At 48.4% G+C, this 27,293-nt stretch overlaps 1 protein-coding gene across 1 annotated transcript in view; it reads left to right on the forward strand.

Annotated features, from left to right (window-relative positions):
* The window catches only part of SLCO2B1 (solute carrier organic anion transporter family member 2B1), a 67,570-nt gene that overhangs the window by 25,473 nt on the left and 14,804 nt on the right, over positions 1-27,293 (forward strand). The window contains exons 3-8 of the mRNA XM_067289597.1: positions 721-858; positions 971-1,133; positions 2,535-2,762; positions 4,033-4,131; positions 9,500-9,630; positions 21,023-21,131. Of these exons, the coding sequence (XP_067145698.1) occupies positions 721-858; positions 971-1,133; positions 2,535-2,762; positions 4,033-4,131; positions 9,500-9,630; positions 21,023-21,131 (868 nt within the window). The remainder of the gene's footprint in view (positions 1-720; positions 859-970; positions 1,134-2,534; positions 2,763-4,032; positions 4,132-9,499; positions 9,631-21,022; positions 21,132-27,293) is intronic.

Below are 27,293 nucleotides of genomic sequence, written 5' to 3' on the forward strand. Positions count from 1 at the left end.
TGGGACAGTTTGCTGGGCACCTTGAACCAGGCGTTCGTCCAGGTGGCTGTGCGCTAGTAGGTCCCAAACTCTGGAGGAGATGAAGTCAGAGGATTTTCTGGGAGCTAAAGGTCTTTGACAAGGTTTCTTTCAGGAAGTGGAGAAGAACCATCACATTTTCCAAAAGGAGAAATGCCCTTTCCATCCAGAGCTTTGAACCAGGAAAAAAAAAAAAAAAAAGGGAAGCAGAACAGCTGGATTATCTTCTCTGTCCTGCTCTAAAGACACTGTTTATTGCTGAGTTTGGTAGTAGGGCATATTCCCATCATATAAGAGCTCCTGCCAGCACTGGGGATAGCTGCCTGGCTTGGGCTGGTCTGGAGCGGGAAGGTTGTGCAACCATCAACCTCTGCTGCCGGATCTCAGGGTTAAGGCCAACACAAACTACAAACAGCCCAAGTGAAACGATTTGTTTGTCCAAAGCTGTTTTCTACTGAAGAAACTACTTTCCTTGCAAGTAATAACCCTGTTGACATTTTTGGCAGAGAAATATTTATTGGCCTTGCCGTAATTTCAGAACACAATCGACAAGAGGAGCAGGGTAATATTTCAAAGGTGGCTAGCCATGTTCAAAAACCCAACCTTTGTATGTGAAATGTATTTGTTTTTAATGGGAAAGAGTTTGTTGTTATGTTGTAGCTTGCAGTTATAGTGCTGGACTGTCTCTTTTTGTGTTGGCAGTTCTTTGTTTTTTGCCATGGGCTCCTGCAGCTCTCCCAGCTCTTGATCTCCGGCTATCTGAAGAGCACCATCTCAACCATCGAGACACGATATGGCCTGTCCAGCCAGACATCAGGGTTACTTACTTCCTTCAATGAGGTGATATCTCCTTTCTTCTCTCCCTTAGCCTACCAGGCAAAAACTTTTCCCAGGCTCCTGTCATTCCCTTGCCCGGCATTTACGAGGCTTCTTGGTCTGTGTCCTGCTGCAGGTTGGAAACACGCTGCTGATCGTCCTCATAAGCTACTTTGGGAGCCGAGTGCACAGGCCTCGTTTCATCGGTTGTGGTGCAATTCTTGTCTCCTTGGCTGGATTTCTGATGTCTCTCCCTCACTTCATAACAGGACCCTATGAATACGACCAGTCCATTGCCAGTAGGTACTCTAGGTGCATATTTTATGCCTTTTAGGAAAGATAAAGGAAATAACCTGTTCTCATGGCATCAGGAGCTGCAAGCTGTAGGTTTGGCCTCAAGGAAATGAATATTGAATTTTAACTTTCTGACAGTGAAATTGTCTCAGCTCTGAGAAGCAACAGCTGGCCATGCAGAAGCAAAAATAGAAGACATTATGGGCTGGAACCAGAGAAAAAGACATTAAGACTGGTAAAATGTAGGCTGCGCTCCTGATTACCCTTGTCTTCCACATATTTATGCAGCAGATAGATAAACAGCAGATAATATGGAGGTCTCTTTGCAGCCATCAGGGATCTGATTTTCCATGAGGGGAGCCAGCTTGTCCACACTCACGTGAACCACTCTCTTGTTTTCAGTATAACTTAGATAAGGGAAGGCCTGGTGAACCCTGTCACACAAAGCCCTTTGCAGGGAGATAACGGAAAGGATGCAGGAGCCAGCCCTGACTTGACCCGGGGAGACAGCAGAGGGAGGTGAAATGCGGTTGTCTACAGTGGGAGAGCAGTGGTTTCACAACTAAGTCCTCCTGCTTATGGGGTATTTCACCTGTGTCTCCTTGTTTAGCTAAGCTGTCTCTGAGGGAACGCTTTGAGGTTTTTAGACCCCACCAGAAAATCAACCTCTTGTGACAAACGTGCAGGTACAAATCACTCATGGAGAACCAAGCCAGGGAGGAGTTATAGGCACAGGATCCCTTCCTGAAAGAAGGTGATGATATAAGGAAAGAAAGAAGAGAAAAAAACCCTCTCTTTGTTACCTTTCCAAATCTTGCCACGAAGCTCCAGCAAATCCATTAGAAGCCTCCAATAAAAGGCTTTTCTCCACCTCAACAGAGATAGCGCAGCCGATTTCCTCAGCTCCAACCACCAAAGAAAGATTTAATAGGTGAATAATTTGTAGATGCAAACTGGGGTCAGGTGCTAATGACAATTTGGAAACCAATTAACTATGCGTTTCAGAGCCGCTGGTGCGGGTGGCCACGTGTCCAGCACTTGGAGTTGCATGACTTGGGACATAGCCATGGAAACCTGGTTATAACCAGTCCCCTGGTATTTTAGGGGTGACCAGGGTGCTGCTACATCATCCCTGACCAGCACTTTCTCTTAGGCATCCATGTAATCCATTTTTGAGTAGAATGAGTTCTCATTTCCTGAGTTGCTGTTTATGAAATCTTCAATTTTTGCTCACTTAACTTCATTGAAAGATCCATCAAAGGTCCTGGAAGTGGTCTTGGCCTCCCATCTGTTGCATGCATACCTAAAGGCTTGCTGTTATCTTTAGGAAGAGCAGATGTTAGGTAGCCCCTTCTTTCTCGTTACCGAGCTTTGCCCCCTTGGACCCGCTCCCCTTGTCTCCGCAGGTGTGTTCAGCAACGCTACCGACCTCTGCCAGCCTGACGGCCTGGGCGCCAGTGGGAACCTCAGCGATACCAGCTGTGCCCCCCACACCGCCAAGGAGAACCACGAGGTCCTCCTCGTCATGTTTGTGGCCCAGGCGCTGCGAGGCATCGGCGGCGTCCCCATCCAGCCCTTCGGGATCTCCTACATCGATGACTTTGCCAGTGAAAGGAACTCTCCCCTCTATTTAGGTAAGATGAGGAATGAGTCCTGTTATGGAAAAGAGGGGAATCCAGACTTAGCTGTCTACAAAAAAGGCAGACATCGTGCTAGTCTGCACGAACGAGAGCAGAGCTTGCCATAACCTTTCTGCTCTACCATGCACTGTTTGCAAAAATAGCGTGTCTGCTTCAAGCTTGGACAGACTGGAGACAGACCAGAAAGAAGCGAGGAGGTCTGGAAAACATGATTTAAGAGAGAGGCTGGAAATACTGTTGTTCTCAGCCTGACAGTGAAAAGCCTGAGAGGGACACGATAACCATCTCCTCCTACAAAAAAGCATCAACAAGGAGAAACAGAATAATCTCGTCTCCATGTTCACAGGAGGCAGCTATGGACTTAAGCTGCAAAAAAGAAAAAAGACTTTGTTTAGCTATGGGAAAAAAAATTATAGGGAGCTTAAACAGCAGAGGCAATTGCCTGGGAGGCAGGCAAGTATCCTTCAGTGGAGGAAGTGCTGGAGAACAGCTTGGGCATGAGGGATGTTTCAGGGTGGTGGGAAGGAGAAGATGGGCCCTGCAAGTCCTTCTCACTCTTTTGTAGCTATTATCTGTGACAGGCTGTTGAACTGACTGGGGAGCGAGGATGGCTCAAGAACAGGTCACGTGAGCTGTCAAGAAACTACAAGTACATTTATTTTGTCTGCATGGACTTTTCTCCAGTGGGTGCTCCAACCTCCTGGAACATATTTTAAAGGATCGCCTGTAAGATAGGAGTTTAATCTTACATGTATTTGATCTTTTTATCAGTAAATCACATAGGAGTGTTTGTTGATAAAAGGTAAATGAGAGGCAGTAAACTGTGTTATATAAATAAATGATTAAATCAGAAAGCACAGTACAAATGTCAGTCCAGATTATGTCAGCAGTTTCTCGAGTAACTTTGCATTTGCTGGTTTTCTTATACTAAGGGGCACATCTTGGTCCCGGGGTACACCAGCCTTTGTATGAGCCCAAAGGAAGATCTGAGTCCTGCAGAAGGTTTCCTATGAAGAGAGTCTGGAAAGCATGGGTTGACAGCCTTTGAGAGGAAAGAAGTGAGAGAGCAGTAACAAAAGCATGGAAAACAGTGGCTGTTTTAGAGGAGCAAACTGTAAGGGAAATAGCTAGAGTTGGCGGCAGGACACAGTGTAGATGGATCCTGGTCCAGCCCATTTTGGGCAGTCCTGCCTTGATGCATCTCTTGCCCCCTGTGGTCCCTTTGCTTGCAGCTGAGCCCCTTTCTGCTCTCTTCCCTCCACAGGGATCTTGTTCTCTCTGACCGTCATCGGGCCCGGGGTGGCCTTCATGCTGGGTTCTGCCATGCTGCGCTTTTACGTTGACATTGACAAAGTCATCGGAGGTGAGTCAGTGCATCCTCAGGGAGCCATCCTCCACGCTCCGGCACCGCGTCGGCTGTGGGCACGTGGGGGATGGATGTGCCGGGGCGAGCTTGGGAGAGGGGCAGGAGCATGCATGTGCCCATGGGTGCAGGAATTCCCATTTACTGAGCCCACAGCTGTTCAGCCCTTTCTGTGGGCATCCTGGTACCAAGGGGGTCAGGATGTGACCTGCCAGCAAGTGAGGCAAGGTCTGGCTTTCCTTCGTGGCCTCACCTGTTGAATCATTTCCAGCATCTGGGGCTTCTGTGGGACCTGTCCTTTGAGTGCTAGGGTGCATACCCCAAGTAAGTGGGCCCCCTCCCATCTGATTTAGTGTCACCCAGATAAGTCCACAGGGTTAAACCCAGCCTGGTGATTTCTAGAATCCCATATTTCCATCATTGCTTTCTCCTCCTTCAGACCTGGGTCTCTCAAACCTGGGCTGCTGCCAGGTGTGCTTAGAGGGATGCTCATCTGCATGGTGCTTACAGGGGCTGTGCCTTTCGGAGCAGACTTCGTGTTTATTCTTCTAAAAATTTTCTGCCATATGCCAGAAACACCATGCAGAGCATTTCACCGCCAGCCAGCTCAGGGGAAGAGGGGGGGATGTGGAGGACAAGCAAAACTCAGAGAGAGGCATGAAAAGAGAGAGATGAAGGGAGAAATAAGAGAGAAGGAACAGAGAATAGGTAACAGGACTCTGAGAGAGGTGAAGAAGCAGAAGAGGGATAGGATGGGAGGAAGATGAAAACAGGTAGAAGAGAAATGCAGGACAGGGCAAGAGAGGAATATGAAGGGGATTTCCCTTAACAGCTTTCCAAACGTCTGTAGCTGAGCCGTGCTGTCAAAGCATTTGTAGAAGTCCCTGAGCAGAGGGACAATCTCTCGCCCTGCAACTCCAGCAGCGTGTTAGCAGAGGCCAAACGTGTGACCGATGCGGGAGGAATGATGAAAATTGCTAGTGACAGATATGGCTCCATTTGCCAGCTTGCCCAGAGACCTGCTGGGCAGGGGCACCATGGAGAAGCCGAGCAGGGATGTGCGCTCAGGGAAAGCTGAGCCAGGGAACAGGGAAGGACAAGCCCCAAGTAGGGCTGTCTGGCCAGCGGCCAGGCTGAGCCGACACAGCCCTTCCCAACCTCCTGTCCCAGACACCAATGGGACATCCCCCACCTGGGAAAGGGTAAGAGCTTCTTGGGGAGCCATCTCTTTTTTTGGCTGCTCTCAAATTCTGACCTGGAAAGCAAAAAGATCTTTCCAGGTTATTATCAGTAGCAGATACACATTATGCAGCTCAGCATATCCTCATTTGAGAAAAAGAAGATTGGACCAGCTCCTTTGGGTAGTGACCAGACAGCATGAATATTGGAGCTGGACGAGCATTGCATGTTTGTTGCTATAAATGCAAGAACTTTGACCCCTTCTTGGGGCTTCCGGCTCATTCCTGCTCATTGGCTCACCAGAAGTTTTTTTTGTCTGGACTTTATCACTTTATATGTTTACGGTATTTGCAGCACAGGAACCCATTCTAATCTTCCCACTGCTTTCTGTTAGCAGGCAACCTCCAAGTTTATTGCAGCATTAATCCATCCTCCACACTGGTGGGTGAGCCTTAGAGAAGCATCTTGAGTACAGATGGTTGAAGTCCACCGGCGATTAAGTGCTCCCGTAGTAGGCACACCTGGGCTAGGCAAAGGAAACATGCCCTAAGTTATGATCTTTCACAAATCCTTTGCCTAACACATGCCCCCTTACAAAGGAGCCTGGGACCTGGGTCCTGCTCTTTGCTCCAGCTCCATCTCGGCATTTGGGATTGTTTAGCTAGTGGGATTTTTGTGATGCCCTGGATGCAGTGCCATGCAAGAGTGAGACGGGCTGCTGTGCACCACAGGCATTGATTGCATGGGCAGGTGGATGCGTGGTGGTGCTGTGCAGAAAGCAGCAGAAAGCAGGTGCTCGGGAGCAGGAGCTGCGAGCTGAAAATTTGATTGGAATCGCAAAGGCAGAGGAAGCCCTAGATGCACTGCAGGAGCTGAAAAGATGGGGACAGTTGCTAGTGAAGAAGGGACCGCTCTGAAGTCAATACATTTGGCCCTGCCAAAGCCCTTTCACTGCACTGTGCTGGGTCTGCAGTCCATGGGGTAATATGTGTGGCTCTTAGGGCTGCAGGAAGGATGGTAAGCAGGGGAATCACCTGAGAAACTCTTTGCCCAGGCCATGCACAGCATCAGGGAGTGGGACCCCATTTCCCATAGAACTGAGACCACGCAAAGGAGAAAGTCGGGACAATTCCCTTGTGGTATGGGAGGAAGGGAAGGAGCTTGCAGTCAGCAAGGAGGAAGCAGGAACCTTCTCCCCAGCTTCCCGGAGGACCACCAGGAGGACTTGCCTAATGGATGAACGCTGACTAGACAGGCACTGGGATCTGTGAGCGCCCAGTGCAGAAAAGGGGGGAGCAGTGACCTGATGGGACAGACAAGGGATGGGTGCTTTCCTGTGTGCTAGAATGAACAAGGTCAGAATGGGCAGGAGGGCTTGCATGCATGATTGCCCCATGATGCACGGGTTAAGAATCTCTGTCCCAAAGGGGAGCACTGGCACGGAGGCAAGGGAGCCTGTCTGAGGCCACAGGAGCAGAACAGACCAACCTTTGGTTACACTGGTGTCATTGTCCTTAATTTGTCACCCCCTTCCCCACGTCAAACTTAAACAGTTGTTGGAGGCAGCATACATGCAGGAACTCCCATAGCTGCTGTAGCCTGGGCCAAGTCTGCTGGCCTTGTCCTTACAAGCCATGTGTCCCCAGCACCGATCAGTGGCAGTCCACCATCTGCCTCTGCCAAACCCATTTCCGCAGAGGCTCCACTTTGCCGAAGGTCTTATTCACACATTGAAGCACCCCTGAGTTGCAGCGTCTTGGGAACTTGCAGCCTGCTCACACCTCTCCCTGAAACCCTTTGTTTGGGCTGGTATGACCTGTATTTGGGACACCATGTGCCCACACACCCCAGACAGCAGCACCATAGGGTGGGAAAGCTTTCTTGTGCAAAGGGAATGAGGATGCAGCAGGAATGGCTGAAAGGAGGAGGCTGACTGCTTCTCCGGGAGCATGGCCCAACGGGGACCACTGGCTGCGGGAAACCTCTGACCAAGTGTTAGAAAAGGAGGCCAAAAGCTAAACCTGAGGATTTTCCCAAGCTGGAAGAGCAGGCCAAGATCTGACAAAGTTGGGCATATTAGTAAGGGTGAATGGGAGTTGGGTATTTCAACATTTACTCAAATTTGAATGGGCTGTCTGTGTAAAGAAGTTGTGGTGCACAGAACAAAGCCATGGGACCTTACCTTGTTCACATTGATATCTTGAACATTCATATCTTGAATCCTTTAACCAGATCCTTTTCCTAGGAATTCCCAAATATAGAATTCAATGAGCCCTTTCTGAAGGGAAGGGTTGATAGCTCTTTTTGATCATGATCATTTTTCTCAGGCCCAGTTCCTTTGACCTTAAAATCAGATGGAAATTTTTCTGCTTGAAAGATCAGTTCAGTATTAAAATGCTTACTACTATATACCAGCCTTCAAATGCTTTCTAGTGCTGTAAGCTCACCTCAGGGAAGTACCCCAACTTTGGGCCAGGGAGCCAGATGGCCCCTTTGCATGGTGAAAGAAACACAGGCCAAAAACATTGAGCAAAACCTCTATGAAAATGCTGTGAGCAGATCTGGTCCTCTAAGCATTGCAGCAGGTCCTCCCATGGGCAGTCCCAGATGGCTGGTTTCTTACTCTGTTCTTCATTCTCTGCAGTGAAACGAAGTTTTAACCCCAAAGCCTCTATTAATTATCTTTGCTAAAAAACACTCTAGATATCTTTCAGATTGCACACATGTACACACACTTCCCGTCCAAGCCCCACGCTCTCAGAGATGAGCTCTGGCCGTGGGTTTGTCAATGTCTTTGCAGAACAAACACCACCACTTCTGCTGCCAGCCCCAGAGGGTCCCCTGATTGCACAGTGCTTGGCATATCTGCCTCTGAAGGATGAAGAAATGGCATTAGGATCTGCAGTATGCCTGCACACCCCGATGCTTAAATCTTCTAAGGCATCTCCTGTAGACCGAAGTTGAATGAGAAATGTGTTTGGGTAGCCAGAACTGGAGAATATCGTGTTTTAGAGCTATCTTCACACTAACTGACTACTGGGGAAAACTAGTGAGCTGTGGCTGCTTACTGCTAAATCCAATTTAACCTCCTGTTTTCCTGGAAAGAAGCTTGCCAATGTTTATTCAGGAAGGGTTTTAAATCCCAATTTGCTAAATTCATCATGCAGGGCAGTTATCAAATTCCTCCAACCCATCATCACTTGTTACTTCCAGAGATGAGAGATGTTGCACTACCTCCCGTACCACACTATAGTGAACCGAGAGCAGTTTTAATTGCACCCCCTTCCCTTGACAACAGCTCACTTGTGTTAAGCCTCACAGTTAAGAAAGAGGTTTCCGGAAGGACTCATTACCTCAGCTTGCACGTGAATGCTACCAAACCACAGGAATCCCACGCTCTGCAGAAGCGTTTCTTCTTTCAGAATCAGCCTGTCGTGAATTTGCATTCTGGCTTCTGCATATCATGTTTTATTTATGCCAAGTACTTTCCCCACAGAACATGCTATCTTTGGCAGGGTGCCCCATGACAGGAAAGCATATTGGGCTGACAGAAGGAAGGTGGTAAGGAAAAAGGGATAAAAATTAAAATCCATAAAAGGGATATAATCCTTTTCTTAAAACTGCCTTGTGTTGGTGGAGCTGCAAAGCCGGCGCTGGCTGATGGACAAGGGTGGTGGGCAGAGCTCCAAGTCCTGACATGGCCAGTGGGTTTCTGTGCGGATAGCCAGACTCTAAAAATCAAAATAGGGCTCTTGGATGCATGATGTTAGGGACTAGAGTTAATTCTTACCTACATTTTAATCTTCAGAAAGGATTTTTCCTTGTGTGCTGACAGAGATCTTGACTTAATCCCCCCTGAGTGAGCATTTCTGAGCTTTTTCACAAGGTGGATACCCCTTCTGTGAAAATGTGGTGATGGGAGCACTTTCCTTTGCCTTTACAGCACTAGGATGTGCCTGTCCCATTAATGAAGAATGAAATGAGATTTAGCACCATGGGATGAGCCAAGTGCAAATGCTGCTCAGACCCCCAAACTGATGGTCCCCTGGCTGGGAACACCAAAGTCTCCAGCTGACTGGTGCTACCCAGCACTGTCCCCTTGCTGGGCGCATGGGAGGGCAGCGAAGGCGCAGTGGGATCCCTCTGATCACCTTTGTTTAAATGCTGTTTTTACCTCTTTGTGTTGCAGAGGAAATCCAGCTCACAAACAAAGACCCACGGTGGGTCGGCGCCTGGTGGCTTGGTTACCTGATTGCAGCCACTCTCGTGGCCGTGTCTGCGGTGCCTTATTTCTTCTTCCCACGGGAAATGCCAAAAGAGGTAGGACGGGAGAAGGCAAGGTGTGCTGCAGTTTGCTCCTGTAGTTTAAACCACGACCGCAACCATCTCCTGGGGTTGCCGAGCTCAGTTCAAACCCCGGCACTTCATGGGGCTTTACAGAGCCTTGTGAGCATGAAATTAAAGCATAAAACACAAGTGCTTTTTTCGCATTGCACACAAATAGGCTGTTCTTTCCTCACCACCAGCCTTTTCTGCTGCATCCATGGGAAACGTGACTGTGGCAGGGGTCTCAGGCTGTGCAGTTTATATACACATCCTGAACTCAGGTGCATTCTGTGCTTCAATCTCATCTCCAGCATCAGAAGGTCTTCCTTCTTGGGTCTTGTATGCTAAGCAGAGCCCAGCTTGGCTAGTGAAACCCAGAGTGGTGCAAGCAGTTTAAAAGGTATTGTAATTCCTTGGTGGCACTCCAAAGCAGCTCTGTGTGTTGATAACCCTACCTGCATGACTCAAAGCCCTCTTCATAGCAATATACAGAACTGGGCAAACCCTGTGTGGATGGAAGTGCTGCCTTCTCGTAGCCATTCTCCTGTTTCATCTGGAGATGGGATCCCTTGCTTTCACTACAGTAGCTGTAGTCTTACTCCTTCTGCCTGGTCTCGTTTGGGAGCTGGTGGGAACTGCTGTGCAGATGGCCCTTGCTTCCCTCCAGGAGAGGCCACATGTGCCTGATGAGGAAGTTTGTTACGGTTCGTAGGAAATGTGAATAATGCTTCAAGAGCCTTTTCATTAGAAATGAGTGATGAGAGTTTTATCCTGGGGGTGTCTGAAACACTGAGACTGGTGGGTAGCTTCTTTCTTGTTCCCACCACAAAAGCTCCCTTTAACCATTCACTTTCTGTGGAGCTTGAGGCTTAGCTGCTGCACCAGCGTCCAGCTTTGTCCACCACCTCTTCTCAGTGACTTGCCTATGACCTCTTTGCTGACCAAGAGGACTTTGGAGAACTTCCAACCCCTTTTCCCCCAACCATGCCTGACATGCCCTAGGGTGTAATTTGGAGGCAACCATCTCCCTGAAAGGTTCCCCATCTGTCAAAGGGGCATCACGATGCTCCTGCTGGCTCCGTAAAGTGCTCAGAGCTGTCTGGCAGAGAAGTCTTTAATAGCTAAAAGCTGTCGCTGCAAGCCAAACTAACATCTGACTGCTGTTTGCTTGGAGGAAGCTAGTGTCCATCCCTTGTTGGAGTCCGTGGGCTGGGGGAAGCTTTGCTTTTGTTTACTACCAGGGTTTTGACTTCTCCGAAGCCCTTATGAATGCGTTAGAGCTTGTGCCAACATGCAAAACAGCCTGCAAGCTTCCCAAGCACTTTGCTGGCTGCAGGTCCTGGTCTCTGGCAAACAGCGTGTCATGGGGAATAATTTAAAACAAATTGTTCTTTCAGAGAAGGCATGATACTATGGCTCTGAATGCTCTTAGTTATCAAAGCTCCCGGGACGCGCTTAGTAGGTGAATTTGCATTCATCTCGATGTCTTGGCCATACTCCAGCCTGTGTAATTGCCTCTCACATATATTCTACATATTTCTTGGGACAGAATCAAAACTTTCTTGTCTAAACAAGTATACGTACAGTCTGGTGTAGAATAGTTCTTCACTGCTTCTGCCGGTGCCTGAATTCCCTAATGGATGAGCTATTCTTACTGTGATTTGGGGTTCACTTGCTCTAGAAAATGTAACCTGTTGTACGCTTCTGAGGGTTGTAATGGTATACTATATTCGCTGCTAGGTTCCTAAAAGTGCTGCAGTCCTGCAAGGTAATGGAGCAGAAACTACTCAGCACTTTACACGATGAGGGGGATAGTGAATGCAATGGGCCTGATTTATACTTGTGAAGCTTGGTCCACTTTAAAATAATTATGAATGATCTATATTAGCAGAATCTGTTCAGTGTGTGAGGGTGACACACTACATCTTAGGATAACGGTTCTTTATTAGGACTGCTGAGAACATTAATTTCGTTAATGGCTTTTGAGAGAAAATAATGTACCTCAAACTAAAGCAACTGTACTTCTGCAAGTTCCTCACTTGGATCAGTCTGAGAGTTTTGTGGCATGTAAAGGAATAGTGGTTGGATACTGATTTAGAAAAACAACAGGAGGACTTCTTTCTCCTCTAATGGCTGATATTTATAAGGAATGCTCTCAGACAGCTGAGCACTCATTTATTTCTTTGCAGCCCAGACTTTACTTGAATTTCTCCCCACTGTAGTATCTGCCCCAGAAAGCTTTTGGGAGTCTGTTTGTGGTAAACAAATAATAATTAAAAAATAATTCAACTGATGGCAAAATTCTGCCTACCCCTTGCAGGACTGGAGATGTCAGGGCCATCTGAGCCCAGCTGCTGGGGTGGTGCCCATCTCACTGGGATATATCAGCACCACCACCAGCAGGGAAAGACCCTGCTAAAAAAAAAGAAAAAGCCCTTTTAGGAACTCTGCCAGAAGCTGTTCTGGGTAAAACCACTGGCTTCTGTGGGGGTACTCAAAGCTCTGTAGGAAATCTGCATTAGAGCAGGTCATTTTCTGTAGGTGTTGTGGAAAAAAAGTCATTTTTGCCTGCTTGCCCTTGCAGTAAATTAGTGCTGAGCTAAGGGTATAAACCTGATCGTTTTTCTGTCGTGAAGGGCAGTTGCCTTTCCTCTCCACTGAACTGGAGGCAGCCTTGTTTCTAAGGCCACCAAATTACTGCACCAGCCATTGAGCTTGCTGGAGAAACAGTTCCCCTCCAGAGGAGCATTAGCTGAGGATGTATTGCCAAACCCTGCAGAAAGGATGTTTAAAGTTGAAAGAAATGCAACACCGGAAGGAAACGTGGGTCTCCAGGCACAAAGCTGGGTGCCATGCCCTACGCTGGCTTCAGCGGGAGCTGTGGATAAACTCAGGTCAGCAGTGGGATGTGTGGTCAGCTCTGCTGACAGCGTGGCAGTGATGCCTCACATCGCTGCCCGGAAGGGCCGGGACTTGGGGGCTTCAGTGAGACTTGCCCATGGTCCTAGTGGGATGCAGTAGAGCAGCTCGGTGTCCCCCAAAATGGGGATGCTCGTGCCCCACGCCATGCTCCTGTGCTGCTTCACCACCCCCTTGGACTTCCCTCTCTTGGGACTGCCTATCTGGCACAAAGAAGAGAGGAAAGTGTTAATGTGGGCGAGCGATGATGGGTGGCAGAGGAGAGTGAGGGCAAAGTCATTCATCTGCAGAAGCTGGTCCTGACCTCGCGCTCTGGAACGTGCCATTCCTCATGCCGGAGGCGGAGGGGAACCATCTGGACAAGGTCTTTGGAGGCCAGCTGACCCTGAGCCAGAGCAGAGCTTTCACTTTGTTTGCTTTTCCTTCTGCAGCGATTCAGGGTGAGTCCGCGCTCGTGAAGGGTTGACCTCAAGCTCACCTTCCGCTGCCACGGTCATACTGGCTGCCCTTCCTTGTTAGTGTTGGACCCGGCCACCTCGCAAAGGCTCACACTGGGCTTTTGTGGCATTAGGATTGCTTCCAGGTTTCCTTCCACCGCGTGGAGGAGAAGTGCTGTTTCTTCTTGTGCTTGCCTCTAATTTGGTATGTGGCGAGGGAGAAAGGGGGTGAAGTGGCACTGCAGCAAAGAAGTGCAAATCCCTGCAGCAGCTCCGTGTCCGAGCTCTGCAGCACAAAGCTTCGTCGCGGACATGTTGCAACAGGGACAGTAAGGACCAGAGCAGCAGTGGGGTTGCCTGTGACTTACTGTGTAGCTTGGGGGCCAGCACAGGGCTTTACAAACAGTGATCAGCAAGATCAGACTTTGTGATAACCTTTGGGTTTACCCTGTGTAAATATAGCTGTCGTGTTAAAGATGGTTGGCATTTCCCTGGCTGCCTGCAGTTTCAGGCCATCTGTCTGTCCAAAACTGGAATAAAACAACCACGGTGAAAGCTAGCAGCAGAGCAACTGCAAGCTACAAGCACTTTGAGGCAGGAATTGGCCTTTTCTCCCTGAATATAAAGCCCTCGCACAATATCTTGACCCATAATCACTGCATTGAGGCGCTGCAGCCATAATAACGCATGGGAAAAGCGCAGGTCTTCTGTATCCACAGAAGAAGCCCAGATGTTTCTGCAGCACCAGCTGAAGGCTTCGTTTCTCAGCCTTCGTTTCTCAGAGGCCAAAAAGGAATTTCAGGCATTCCAGGTCTGTTGGTCCTCATGCTGTTTGCTGTTTGCAAACCCCTGGGACTACATACAGTCATGAGACTGCCTGGGAATAACACGTCCACACAAAGGTGCAGATGTGTTTCTCCATTGCAGAGTCCACCAAATGCCGTCAAAGTAGCAGAGGCCAGCGCATGGCTCAGTTGTTCTCACTGCCAAAAACACCATTTCTTTTCTCTGATTTTCATTCTTCCTTTGCATTTTGCTTCCTTTCTCCTGGCTTGGTCTATACAACTCATTTCAGCCCTTGGTGGTTTCTCCAGACCAAGGAGCATCCTTCTCAGTGCACACTATCCAACAAACATTGTATAATAATGCATCCCTCTGTCTTTTTGGAGATTTATTTGCCTCCTCCAACCAGCCAAGACAAATCTAGGTTATTCTACAACCACATTTCAGCTTTACCTTTATTTTATAGTTTCTTTCTTTGAAGTTCCTGGAATGACTCATGCACTTAATGTTAACAATGTTAATGATAATGGGAGTTTGCTCTTTCAGTCTTATTTCATAAATCAGTCACACCAGGCCCTGAACATTTTTATTCCTTCGTAGCTGCTCTAACTTGTCAGTAACTTTCTAGCCCTGAAGTGCCCAGAAAAATCTTATTCAAGGGACAGTCACAACAAAGCTGTAAAGTTGTCATGATCTCAGGTGGGGAATGAAGGGAAAAGACTTTTATTTGACAAACTGTTTAAAATCAGGACCAGATTCTTCTAATAATCCCAGTTTAATGCTGCCTCCCAGGAGTCCAAACCATTGGTCTTACCTGGCACAAGGCTGTGTCCTGGATTGTGGGGAACTACAGCATTTGAGCCTTTCCCAGTTGGCGAATAGCCAAAGTTTGGTTAGTGCCTTAAATGAAAGCAGGAACATTACCCTTGTTCATCGTGTCTCATGTGCAAGATGACTGCACCCCCAGTCATCTCCTGGTTCAAGTTTCATTTCCTGACACTTCAAAGTCCTGTAGAAACCATCACCCAAAAGCTGTAAAAAGGGGGGTGAATGACACTTCCTCTAAGCTTTGACAAAGCCTCTCCTGCAATGTCAGCAGATGTCGTTTGCAAACAGACACTTCGTGAGAAAACTCGGATGGTTTTTATGGGAAGCAGGTCTACAAGTCCTGGTCCTTTCCAGGCTCCCTGTTACGCAATCCTCTTTAGATATCACTCTCCCATCAGTGTTTGCCTCCCAAACCTCACCAGAAGGCGATTTCAGAAACTTAACCTCCCTGCATGTTACAAAGCTCTATCTGATCCTCCAGTTTATATTTTATGCCTTTAGTTTGTTGTTCTCCTCATGATGTCCCTAATCCTAATTAAATCCTTTCCTGTTCTTTGCCATGTTGGCGTGGATAAAAAGTAAGTGAATCTCCTCCCAGCCTTCATTTTGCTGGGCTAGGGAGACTAGCAAGACAGCTCGATGTGTCCTCCGCTGTCACAGATGTCCTCCGTCCCCGGAGCCCTGCTCTTCACCTGTCCCAGTCAGAATCCGTTTTTCCCAATGTGGTTCACTGCCGCTCAATGCTCCGGTCTGGATCTGGTCCCTACCAGCTCTGCAGCAAGGTTAGCACTTCCCCAGCTCTCCTGGGAACACCATCCTTGGTATTCCTCATATCCCATTTACTTCTTCTGTGGCTGCACCATATGCTTGTGGGGAGAGAGACCTGGACATACTTGCCGTTCTCCTCTCATTTCCAACTGCTGAATTTCAGACGTGCAGCTGAAGTTTGTTATTAAGCCCCAAGCATATGGCTCTGCCCTTCACACTGTTAAGTTTTGTTCTGTTCCTATTACTTCAGCCCTCCGGTTGCCTAGTTCTTTCTATATGGTATCTCAGCCTCCTCTGTATGGACAGCTCCAACCTTCCTTCTCCTCTGCAAATTAAACAGTGCATGTCTTCTTATTACGCCAGGGAGATTATTGTAAATATCAAGTAAGATTGCTTCTGTATTGAATCACCAAGGAACTCACCAGAACCTCACACCAGCTCAGTATGTCCCCTTTAGGACACCGCATTCTTTTCTCCTATTTAGCAATGTTGTGTTTACTCTCCTAATTTTCCCATTCTCCAGTTTAACTAACACTTTCCCATGTGGTGTTGTATGTTCTGCTTTGCCCAAGCCTAAAGATATTAGATCTACTGCATTCCCTTTATTTATTTATAATGTTATGGAGTAGGGAGAGCAGGCTGCTGTAATCTATGTGCCTCTGTCAACCCCTAATACAAGACGACCCATCTTGCCATTTATCTCTATCTCTTTAGTTACTTTTCCCTCTAGAATTTGTTGCACATCTTGTTTATCCGTTCATCTTCACTTTCAAGTATAATCCAAGGCTCGGTTGTGCTAATAAAACAAAATAAAACAAGATGGATGTTCCATATCTCCTACTAAAAGGCTCAGTTAAGGCAAGGAGAAAGACAAGGGTTTGTGTTTGAAGCACACAATGAAATTATAAACCTGGAAAGAATGTGTTTCCACTGTGACTTTAAAGTACCATTAGGTGAGGATGCTGCCAGAAGTCCCACTACTTTTCCACCCCTTCCCACCTGGCACATCTTTTCTTGAGCAGAAAACTTCTGGGAGGCCTGTGGGTGCAAACCAGAGGAGATGAACGGGGTTACGCCCCTTTTGTGTCAGATCCTTCTTCATCTCAAAGATTCACATGCGGCACTTCCACTTGGATTTAGAGAAGTGCAAAAACAGGATTGAAAGGAACTATGAATATAATTAATGTCTTATTCTTAAAAGGTACCTCACTGTGTCACAGCAAAGCAACCAAAGGGAACCTAACGTTACAGCTGAAGACCACGCAATTTACCCCAGAGTACAAGCCCCATCTAGCTTGGCATATCCAGTACATTTATTTTTATAAGCAGACAGCTTCACTGTGCTCAGGCAGGTGCCCTCGCGGCAGGCTGTGCCGTTCGTGCTCAATACCCACAGCTCACGTCATCCTGCTGGAGACGGATGGAGCTGAGAGCTCATTCCTCAATGTTACTAATGGGGGAGACAGAAGGGGCAGATTCGTCTCCTCTGAGACAGGATGGAAAAAGCCAGTAAATGAAATCCTTTGCTGTTGGCTAATGGGCGAAACGTGGATTTCTGAGGGCATTTCACAGTGGGGGCTGGCAGGACGTGAAATGCAATCCAACCCAGGGCAGGAGTGAGCAGTGAGCACAGCAATGCAGTGGCTCCGCAGTGGCCTAGCAGGAGTGAATTGTTGGGATTTCTGCTCCGGCCCCACGGGAGATGCGTCTGTCTCTCCAGATTTTGCTTTAAATTGCCCTGGGCGGTCTGAGCAGATGCCCAGGATCAGAAGGGGGACACCAAGTTGGACCTGCAGCCCCTGGCTCGGAGGAGACTGATGCAGCAGAGCAGAGGGTTAGGAAGTCATCCTAACCCAAGCTGCCAGGGCAAAACCCGTCCATCCAGGCAATGTCTTGAGCCATGGGGCAGGGACCTGGAAAATTTAGGAGAAAGGCCTGCCGAGTGGATTGACCCGTTCCATCCCAAAAAGCACCTGGCGCTTGGAAACAGGAGGGCAGCTGCAGACATGGAGTAACCTTGAAAAATGTTTATTCATGCCCTTGCTAGCTCAAATGTTTGGGCAGCCCCGTTCCTGCCAGGGATGATATCACTTGATGAGATCCAGGCAATGCCTGTCCTTCGCCTCTTGAAGCAGCAGGCTAGTAGCAAAGAGAAACCCAGGCACATAAAACGCAGCAGCAGCAGCAGCAGCATTCCTGCCTTGCCCTTGCGATGCTCCATGGACGCTGGTGCTGTTAGGGCAGAGCAGGCTGCTCTCGGGTGCGTCTCAGGATTGCACCGGCGTGCCCAAACCTGCAAAGCACTAAGAGCCTCCTGCTCTGCCCTGACACCACCCAGCGCCCGCTGGCATCAGCGGGATCCTGCAGAGAATATTTGCGGGATCTGAGTAGCTAACGGCTGTGCCTGGAGGTGGCCCCTCAGCTCCCAGGGGTCCTGGTGAATTTTTCAGGTCCAGCGCGGTGGGAACGCGATGGGGCAGGGACACGGCCGTTCTTCTGGGCAGGCAGAGTCTTTATGCAATTGCATTAGAGAAAGGAAGTGGAAAATAACTTCTGCAATTTCTGTCTCAAGGCAGACTGTCCATCGGATACAAATCCTCTCGCATTTATTCAGCAGTGACCTGGGGTGCTTCCAATGGACGTGAAAAGCTGAAATGAAAATAAGTGACAAGGAAGTCTCATAAAACCCTGCTCATATGTAGGTTATCAGTGAAGAAAGGTTAAAGAGCCGGGATGGGGAAATCTAAGAATCTGTCGGGAAACCTTTCCCTTGGGCTCTTTGGCTTCCCACCTCCCACATGGAGACATCAGCCCCTCCGTGAGCCCATGATGCTTCTTTGACACAGCTCCTACGGCACTGGCAAAGGTGATCTAGAAATAGCATTATTTGGGGAGCACCTGGTGACCAAGTATGTGGGTGTGTTGGTGGCAACAGCATGCAAGTGCCTGTGTTACTGGAATGGGTTGGTCTCCGTTCGGATTTTCCCCATGGAGCTTTACGGACAGGCACAAACCATGGCTAAAAATAATCATTGCCTTTCATGTGAACAAGGTGCCTGCAGACTGGTTATTTTAACTCGGTAGGAAATAGGGTCCCTGGTGGGACCCACGTTTGCTGGAGAAAACATAATGAGGTGTTTGCAGAGAGCATGACCTTGTCGGGAGAGAAATTAATTCTGACTTGCTGGGGCTTTGGAGCGATGAGGTTTTACATTTTGTTTGTTTAATATGAAAACAGTATCCCTGACCTTATTTTTCACTAAGCCCAGAGGGCCAGGTTCTACTCAGCCAGAGGGAAATGCTGCAGAAGCCCCAAATTAAGCAAAGAAAACCTCTCTGCCACTGGCAGGGTCATTCATCCTTTTTTCCTGTGGTTCATCTGAATAAACCAAGCCTGCCGCAGCCTGTGGCTGCCCTTCTCCCAGGTGCAATGCCACGCAGGTGTAAGTGGGACTTGTTGGCAAGCCACCTTCATTCGCTTTTCCTGCAAAAGCAAGTCCTGCTCCTCTCCAGGCTCTCAGACTTGCTCTGTTGCAAGGACTAATTCTGAAAAATCCAAGCGCGGAGGAGTTTTGCAAGAAGTTTTCCCTGTTATTAATTGTTTGTTTGGTTTTGTTTGGCAAGATGCAGCAGCAGACGGCAGGGAAACGTCAAAAGGCCAGCCCGGAGCATTGCTCCGACGGCCTCCGGTGTGCCAAATCGCCCACTCGGAGTGACGGGTTGCAGCTCATATAAAGAAATCCAGGGCTGGGGACTTTTTGAAGATTGGGGAGTTTGTTTTTTTCCCCTCGATGTGCAGACAGTGCCCAGCACGCTGTTACCTCTCGGAAATAAAAACAACCGTAATCTGAGAAAACCACAGACACTAACACCTTGAATGTGTTTTTGGAAAATAGTGCAGCGTTCAGACCTATGGTTCTGCTTCTGAAAGAAACAGGGAGAGACCCTGTAGCCCTAATTGAAAAGTGAAAGGAAGCTGGATTTTATTTTTGCATTTGAAAAATGTATTAGTCTCCAAATTCTACCAATCGAAACTGTGAAGGGAGTTTCACAAATTTCACTTTTGTCTTGTAGAGTCTCTTTGAAAAGGGAATGTGGCATTCTCAGTGCAGGACACTTTGAGCTCCTAATACTCAATGAGTCTCGTTTTCAAAGAAAAAGAGATGATTTTAGCCAACAAGCTGTCCAGTTCTTTCTGTGAATTAAGAACATCTAATTCCTGTTGAAGGAATTCATTTGTTTGACCTGCACCAACTTTCTGTCAGAAGTTGCAACAGCGTCGTTGCTGAGCTGAGGGTAATATGTTGGAAACGTATCTGCTGGCTCTGGCCGACCAGCTAAGAATAAGCTGCAGTTTTCCATGAAAAACCGCATTCCCATCTGGACACTTTCTGCTATTATACATGTATAGTAACAAATCTAATCTAATTAGGGCAGTCCATCCAGTGGTTTCCTTAAAAGTCTATAGGGCAGGGGATCCAATGCACATCCAAGAAACATTCCCCTCACTTGGCCTCCCTCTTGCTGATGCAGGAACCAAACACTGAAGAGGTTGGACACTTGCCTGAGACACTTGGCCAGCTCCTGATGGAAGCAGGGATGATCTTAGGCAGCCCAAGTCTTCCTCCCCCCTGCCACATCCTCTGCCTCTCCTCTTCCATCAGACCCTCTTGGCTTTTGAGCCAAAATTGCGCACAAGACGCATCTGGCTGGAGGAAGCAGCGTGACACCCAGGTCCTGCAGGCTCCTTGATTAGCATAGGTGCAGAGCCATTAGCACCAGCTGTGACTCAATTAGAGGAGTAATCAGAGGCAGCCGGAGCTGTGTGACCTCCAGCTGCAAAGCTCAGTTCCCGTGAATGGAGGAGGAGGAGGAGGAAGGGGCAGCTGCAAGACCTGGCCCCTTCCACTCATCAGGGACAGGACAGGAGCTCCAGTCCCTACTGCTGTTATTCGACAGGAGAAAAGATATGGCTAAAATGCCAAATGTGAGCAGGAATTGCTGGTGACGGGAGCAAAGGCACTGCAGCTTGTTGCTCAATGCACCAAGACTCAGAGGAAACATGCGTCTTGCACCCCAAACTGGGGTATGTTTAACCTCCTTTGGGTGGATTCTGCCCTGAGGTCTCGGCGTGTTGCTCCTGGGGTTTCTGTGCCTGCCTCTCCTTGACCAAGCAGACCTTCTGGGGGGAAAAAAAGCAGCTCCCAGAGGGTACCAGTCCTTTTTGGTGCAAAAGGCTAGCATTTCCTGAATTTCCATATTAATCGAAGCTGTGCACATAGTGTTCTGCACCTGGGTAATGGCCTGACTTGGTCTTTATGAAGTGTGAGTCATTAAATTTGGGAAAGGGGGGAACCAGCTCCTTCCCTGTCCATGCAGACATCGGGGCGAGCCCCTTCAGTCCCGCGTCCTGCAGGTGTGACACCGGGACAGGGATCCGTGCTTTCACCATGGGCAAACCTTGGAAGCATTTCCAGCTCTGGGCAAACATGGGCTGTTACCTGTCCTTACCCATCAGCGGCAGGCTAGGCCAGGAGGGAGATTTTTTCCTTTCTCTCGGCAATGCAGCTGTGGGAAAAGCAAGGCAGCTCAGGGGACACGCTGGCAGGCAAGCCACCGAGTGACAGCCTCTCTCTCTCGTCTGTCCCCAGGTGGCGAGCGGGGAGGAGAGTCGTGGCAAGGAGAGCGAAGATGCGCTCAGCCAGCTTCGGTCGAGATCCGAACACATGCAAAACATGTCTCTAACCAAGTTCATCAAATGTAAGTCGATGCATCGCCCCGCTTCCCGCCCTTGAGCTGGGAGGCGATTTCTCCGCTTGCACGAACACCCCGCGGCTGCCTGGCGGCGCTCAGGCTGCAACGCGAGCAAGGAAAAGCAGCATTCCTCCCCGTGCTCCTAGAGGAACCCTCAAGATGCCGCTTAGGCATGCCATCGGGTTAAATCCAATCTGCAGACTTCTTCCCAGTCCACTACCAGAAAACACTTGCCACCGTGAGGCTGAAACCTTGCAGGAGCCCAAAGCCAGCCAGGAAAGAGGATGGCGAGCACCGAGCAGAGCCAAGGGAGTGGGAAGAGCCTCCCCCAGCTAGCAGAGGGGTTTGCACCTCGGGTTGCGCCAGCCGGCTGCTATTGCTCAACTTTCTCCCGGGTCATAGCAGAAATTGCACCCCCAGCAGCACTGGCAGCCCTTATTTTCCAAAACGCTTTGCAGTCCCCTTCTTTCAAAGCCGGTAACAGTAGCAGACCCGGCCGCTGCCCCGTCCCGCTGCGGATGGCTGGTGCTCCTTGCAGCCAGCGTCCGAGCAATTCAAACCAGCGGCGTGTTTGTGCAGGGTGAACTTAATCCGCTTCAATTGGCTTGTTTAGAAACCAGTGGCCTCAGGAAGGCTCTCATGCTGAAGGGAATCAGCTGGGCTTTAATCTGCGGAAGCCACTGCTGAGGGTTTTTTCAAGGAAATACTTGGTGCTTTAGCAATTACTTAAGAAAAGTGATCCTCTGAAGTTAACCCATGTTGGCTCCTTCCATATTTCCCGAATCTTATCCATTTAATTTATTGGAAACTCTCTTTTTTATTAAGGTCAGTGCAGGGCACGCACAGCCAGATGAGCGTGGGTAGGTTTTTATCCTGCTGGTTGCATCACAGGCTTGCTAGCCTAATGCCAAATTAAAAGGACGAGTCGGGGGGGGTTGTTGCCCTGTTGACCTTGCTGCGCGGTGGTTTAGAAAACCCGTGTGCTGCGCTGTATGCTAAGCACATCGGTGAGGGAAGCTATCGCGCGGGAACAGATTTGTAGCGCTCGGACGGGATTTTCACACCGACGCTTTGCTCTTTGCCTTGGAAAAATGAATAAAAATGAGCTGCCTGCTGCTGGGTGAAGACAGAGGGAAATACCTTGCCTCTGCTAGGGCTGTGAGTTCGACTCAAGGTTCACATCAGGATGCTGCCGTCCCTGATTTTGAGAATTTGTGCCCTAAAGCCCTGCAAATGACCAAGTGTCCATAACTTTTGCCAGCAGAGCAATCCCCCTGAAATCGCTGTGTCTTTCAAATATCGGATAGTGGTAGGAGCAATGCCAGAGCCCCTGCTCAGGACAGGGACCCCCCGAGACACCTAGCAAATACACTTATTCTGCCATCCGTTCCTGACAAAATGCCCCCTGGAGCCAGAAGCTGGACGGTAGCTCGTGTGTGATGGTGCAAACTGGGATAATGTGGGTGAAGTCAAAAGGCTTCAGTCCTAGCTTGTCTAGGGGTCACTTGAAAGAGAATTTTGCCCGCAGGTTTGTGATTTCCCCCTCTTCTTTCTCTCATTCAATGTTCCTGCCTCTTTGTTTTTACTGTTCTTCTCTATGCAATGGTTTATGAAAACAGCATTTGGAGATTTTCCAACTGGAATCACCTTGAAATTTTATACTTTTTGTTGCTTAAAAAAAAAAAAAAAAGAGGAGAGAGAGAGGAAACAGAACGAAATGTGCTGGAGAAATGCTGGAGAACAATCTGATTCCTATGCCATATTCATAGTCAGCCTTTTTATACCGCATCTTAGTTCCACTGAACTGGCTCCTGAAGGAAAGGGGCGCAGCTTTGCTCACCTCCGCAGGCTGGGACTGAGCAGGTTGTGCAGCGAAAGCTTTGAAACACATCTCCTTGGGGTTGCTGGTTGCCACCAGCACCTCCACATGGTGCAGGCAGAACCCCCCTCTGCAGACACACAGGAGCGTTTAGGAGACTTCAGTCTCCCATAATCTCTTAATGCAGTTTCCAATAATCTCTTACAAGAGAAGAAGCAATCAGTTTAATTAGTTCGGTGTTGTACCTGTGGCTCTTCCCTGTCTTGTAAAAAACACATTAATTTTGTGGGCAAATGGCTGAGCCCAGGGCTGGACGTGGCTGTTGGCAAGAAGGAGAAGTGGTTTGGACCTCATCTGCTCACTGCTCCATCTGCATCTCCAGGGAAGCCTTCATGGACAGCCCCGTACCTGGAGCTACCTGGTGCATTGGTGTCACCCCTGGGATGGGGAGCTCCAGACCATAAGTGCAGCTGGCTGTGCCGTGGCTGTGGGTCATGGGATGGGGATGAAGAAAGGCATTAGGACCCAGGCAGAGACTGCACAAGATTTTTCTGACATACGTCTCAGATTTCCCCTGTGATATTTTAATCCTGTTCCTCCTGCATCTCTTGTAAAGTGCTCTCTCTCTGCTTGGAGTTTGAACGCTGCAAGTACGTGGGTTGTAAAAGGGCCCTGGAGATTAAGGCTGTGTTTTGTTAATGGCTTATCTGGAGATCTTCACCCACTTTCAGTGAGATGATACTAGCACTAGCGCTGCGTTTGCTCAAGCGATATGCTCAGAGTTGACTTAAAGCACGTTGAAAACTGGCCTGATGCTTTCACGTGGGCCATCCAGGGTGGCAGGGCTGTAAGATGGCCGCAAACTTGAAAAAGAATGAGAAATAGTCCACCTGGGAGGAAGGCAGCTTTTCTTGTCTGAAAGAATCCCTTTGCCTGTCAAGCTGGAGAGAGCAGGGACAGCTTTCCTTCCGGCGTTGATGTGTGGTGGAAAGGCAGTCGCCTCTCTGGACCTGGCCGAAGCACAGGGGAAATTCCAGGTGGTGAGAAAGATGCTGTTTAGGCTGTGGTTCAGCAAAGTACTTGAGGCTGCTCCTTGAGCAGAATAACACTGAAGAATACTTTAAGAAGTTAATTTTCTTAAGGGCTTGGTTGAAGTGAGCCTTAAATTACTAAGTTGACCTGGAGGAGAAAGAGACGCTCAGAAATGCTGTTTAGTCACATAATTCAGCTTAAATGATGCAACATGAAATATGATTATGGAGGAGGAAAGGCGTTGTGTCACTTGTTCTGTTGCTTCAGTGCACATGGAGATAACTGAGAGCAAAATGAGGCTTCAAGGAATTTTTGCTGTTGACTTTGTTGGGAACAAAACGAGGATGGTTTAGAGTCCATTCCCTGAGCTGCTTCATTTTCTCGATGTCTCTGAAAGCCGCCACCGAGCTTTGAATCTTTCTGGGACAAGGTGTGATGAGCACAGAGAGCAGTTTGCAAGGCTGCGGGAAGCATGCCTCAAGGACAGGAAGAGTTTTTCCATTCATAACAACCAGCCATAACAGGATGGAGCTGTGTACAGGATAAATATTCAAGCAAAGCTTTGGGGACATTTGCAAACAATGAGGTCAATTACCCGAGAAGTGAGCAGGCTCCAGTCACTGGAGTTATTAAAAACTGGGGAAGTCAGAGCACTGTGGGGAACGATCTTGGCTCTCGCACAGATGCGCTGGATGACATTGGGTTGCACCTTGCTCCTCATACTCACACGCGCGCTCCTTCTGCAGTCACTGGAACTGCTCACAGTAATCAAAAAGGGGGGATTTAGCTAGCTTTAAGCCATTTCCATTGCTAATTTCCAGGTGTCTGCTGAAAACACCTGGGAGGATGGTTAGCTCCTGCTGCACATACTAGGAATTAATCCATTAAGGGTGATCTTCAAAGCAATTAAAATACTGGGCTTGTGATTTGTTTGTTTCTCTATGATGCCTAAAGATGGCTTCAATGATTTTTTTATTATTATTTTAAAGTTTTAAGATTTTTTTTTTCCCACTTGCTTTTAGTTCAAGGGAGGAAGTTGGGCTGTTACTAAAAGAAGGACTGGATTTCTAATGAGATGGTGATTGCAAAGGACAGCAATTCACTGTGAAGGCTACACCTGCTTGCCGCCATAGCTTCAGAGCTCTGATTTGGGGTGGGAGAGGGGGAGTAGTTTGATTGAAAAGACCACAAATATCTAGGGAAAAGAAATATCTCTTTGTGAAAGTGCCTTGTGTAAAACCCTGGATTAACTCTCAGGAGATTTTTCAGCAAGCTTATTGAGGTTTCATATTTCCCACACATCTAAGATAAAAACTAGGCAGGAATATCCTTCAAAAAGCAATAGCTCTGTGGATACTTGAGAGCAAAATCACCTCCCCTCTGTGGAGCTGACCTTGGTCTCCTCTAGATCATGCCGCTGTGGCAGGTGGGCCATTTTCTACCACAGACTTATCGTCACAGCTCATTCACTTATTCATTAACTGCTACACTCCCAGTTCTCTGTCGTGTCCGTATTTTGGGGTCCTTGAATGCCATGTCTTGCATTCCTGGACCCTTTCTAGTGCCCTGAGTTTGATGCTCCCCGGTGTCCATGCACTTAGCTGTTTGCATAACCCTAAGAGAAGAGTGCTGAGCAGGCAGGGAGCCTAACAAGAGTGTACAAGGCTCCCTCCCACAGCCACAGAGGGACCTTTGCTTTTGGAGTAACTTTGCGGCCAACTAAATCAAATGCCCAGCTCAGGGCGACTTCCAGGCAAACGCCTGATGGTTGTCCCAGGTGCATTCCCTCAACGCATCTGTGCTGGTGCAGATATAAAGATTTTCCCAATTGTTTGTGAATTACTGAGAATTAGCACCATTAATTTATGGCAGGCCCTTGCATTAATCCTTCCTTGTTAATTCCTTATCTCTGCTCCAGCATATTGGTTTGTAGCGTTCTCATCTGGGAAACTCATCAGCTGTTTGTCTGGAAGTCGCCCTTAGCTGTGCCCTTTGCTTGTGAGCCGTGAAGCTGGACGAAGAGCAAGGAGGAACGCAGTGGTTCAGGGGGAGCAAAGGCATGAGCAGAAAGTGGGTTCAGGCTTTGCATGAAGAGTAAATCACTCGGAGCTGGGAAACAGCATCATTCCAGCTGGTGGGCGTCAGTGCTAGGCATCCCAATTCCCGCAGCGGTGGGGGCGGCGGGAGCTGTCTTTGCTGAGCAGACTGAAGATGTCTTTTATCAAGCAGCAAGGGTTCAGCCACTGGGGAATTTGTCAGAGTGTTTCTTGCCCGTAATCAAAAAATGCATTTGTGTGATGGAAATGAAAAGGACGCTGGAATTGCAAATGCAGCAAACAAGGAAATTAACCTTTAATTGCTTCCCAGCCACTTTTCAAGTGTGTTTTAGCAGAAGTCTTGCAGAAAGCTTCAGGGTGAGGAAATGAGAAGCTGATTTTACTTGGATGGTGTGTATTTGTAGCAGCTTTTGCACTCGGTCAATGCTGGTTAATATAATATACACACGCTACAAGAGATCGCATCTGAGATGTGGTGCCAGTCTCTGCTCTGTCCTACCAAGGCAAACACCCGGTCCCTGCAGGGTGAGTTCGCATGTGCAACACTAGCATAATAACATAGTGCAGCCCTCAGGATTTGCCCACGGGTAATGGGAGATAAAGGTGCTGTTTTCCATGCTGCTCTCAGCCAACCCGGTACAGTCTGTCCGTTGAAGGCAGGAGAGATTAATAGTATTTACAGAGGTTCAGCTGAGGCCGAAAAAATATCTCGGAGCCACTTGCCTTTCTCCTAAGGCTTAGTAAGTCCCTGGCAGCCCTAAATAAAAATCCGTGTGCTCTGGGGTATGGCCTCATGGTGAGAGCGCAAGCGTAGGAGAATGAACCCTCATGAGGCTGCAGCGCTGAGGTTGAGCCGTGGGTTTCTCTCACATGGCCGTTTGAGGATGTGGGTCTCCTCCAGGGTCCTGGTGGGCATAGAGCATTTTTAGAGCAGACTTTTTACAGAGGAGGTATGTCAACAGAAGGCAGAAAATTTGTCCTCTGCATTAGCAGAAGATGCTGAGTATTTCTTGAACCTATCACACAAGTGCCGGCTGCAATGCACATAGGTACAACATCAATTTGCTTGGGTTAATAGGCTTTGCTCAGAGTTTACTGGCATGCTTCTAAGAGTTTTATGTATGACTCAGACCTTTCAGACATTGTCTGTGCACACATGTTTAGAGCTGTTCCCAGATCTAATGTGCTTCAGCAGAAAATAAACGTGATCAACCTTAGCAGCAAATCAAATGTGTCTTAACTGAGACACAGAGATGAGCT

This window comes from Apteryx mantelli, chromosome 1 (genome assembly GCF_036417845.1).
Source record: "Apteryx mantelli isolate bAptMan1 chromosome 1, bAptMan1.hap1, whole genome shotgun sequence".
Lineage (NCBI taxonomy): Eukaryota > Metazoa > Chordata > Aves > Apterygiformes > Apterygidae > Apteryx > Apteryx mantelli.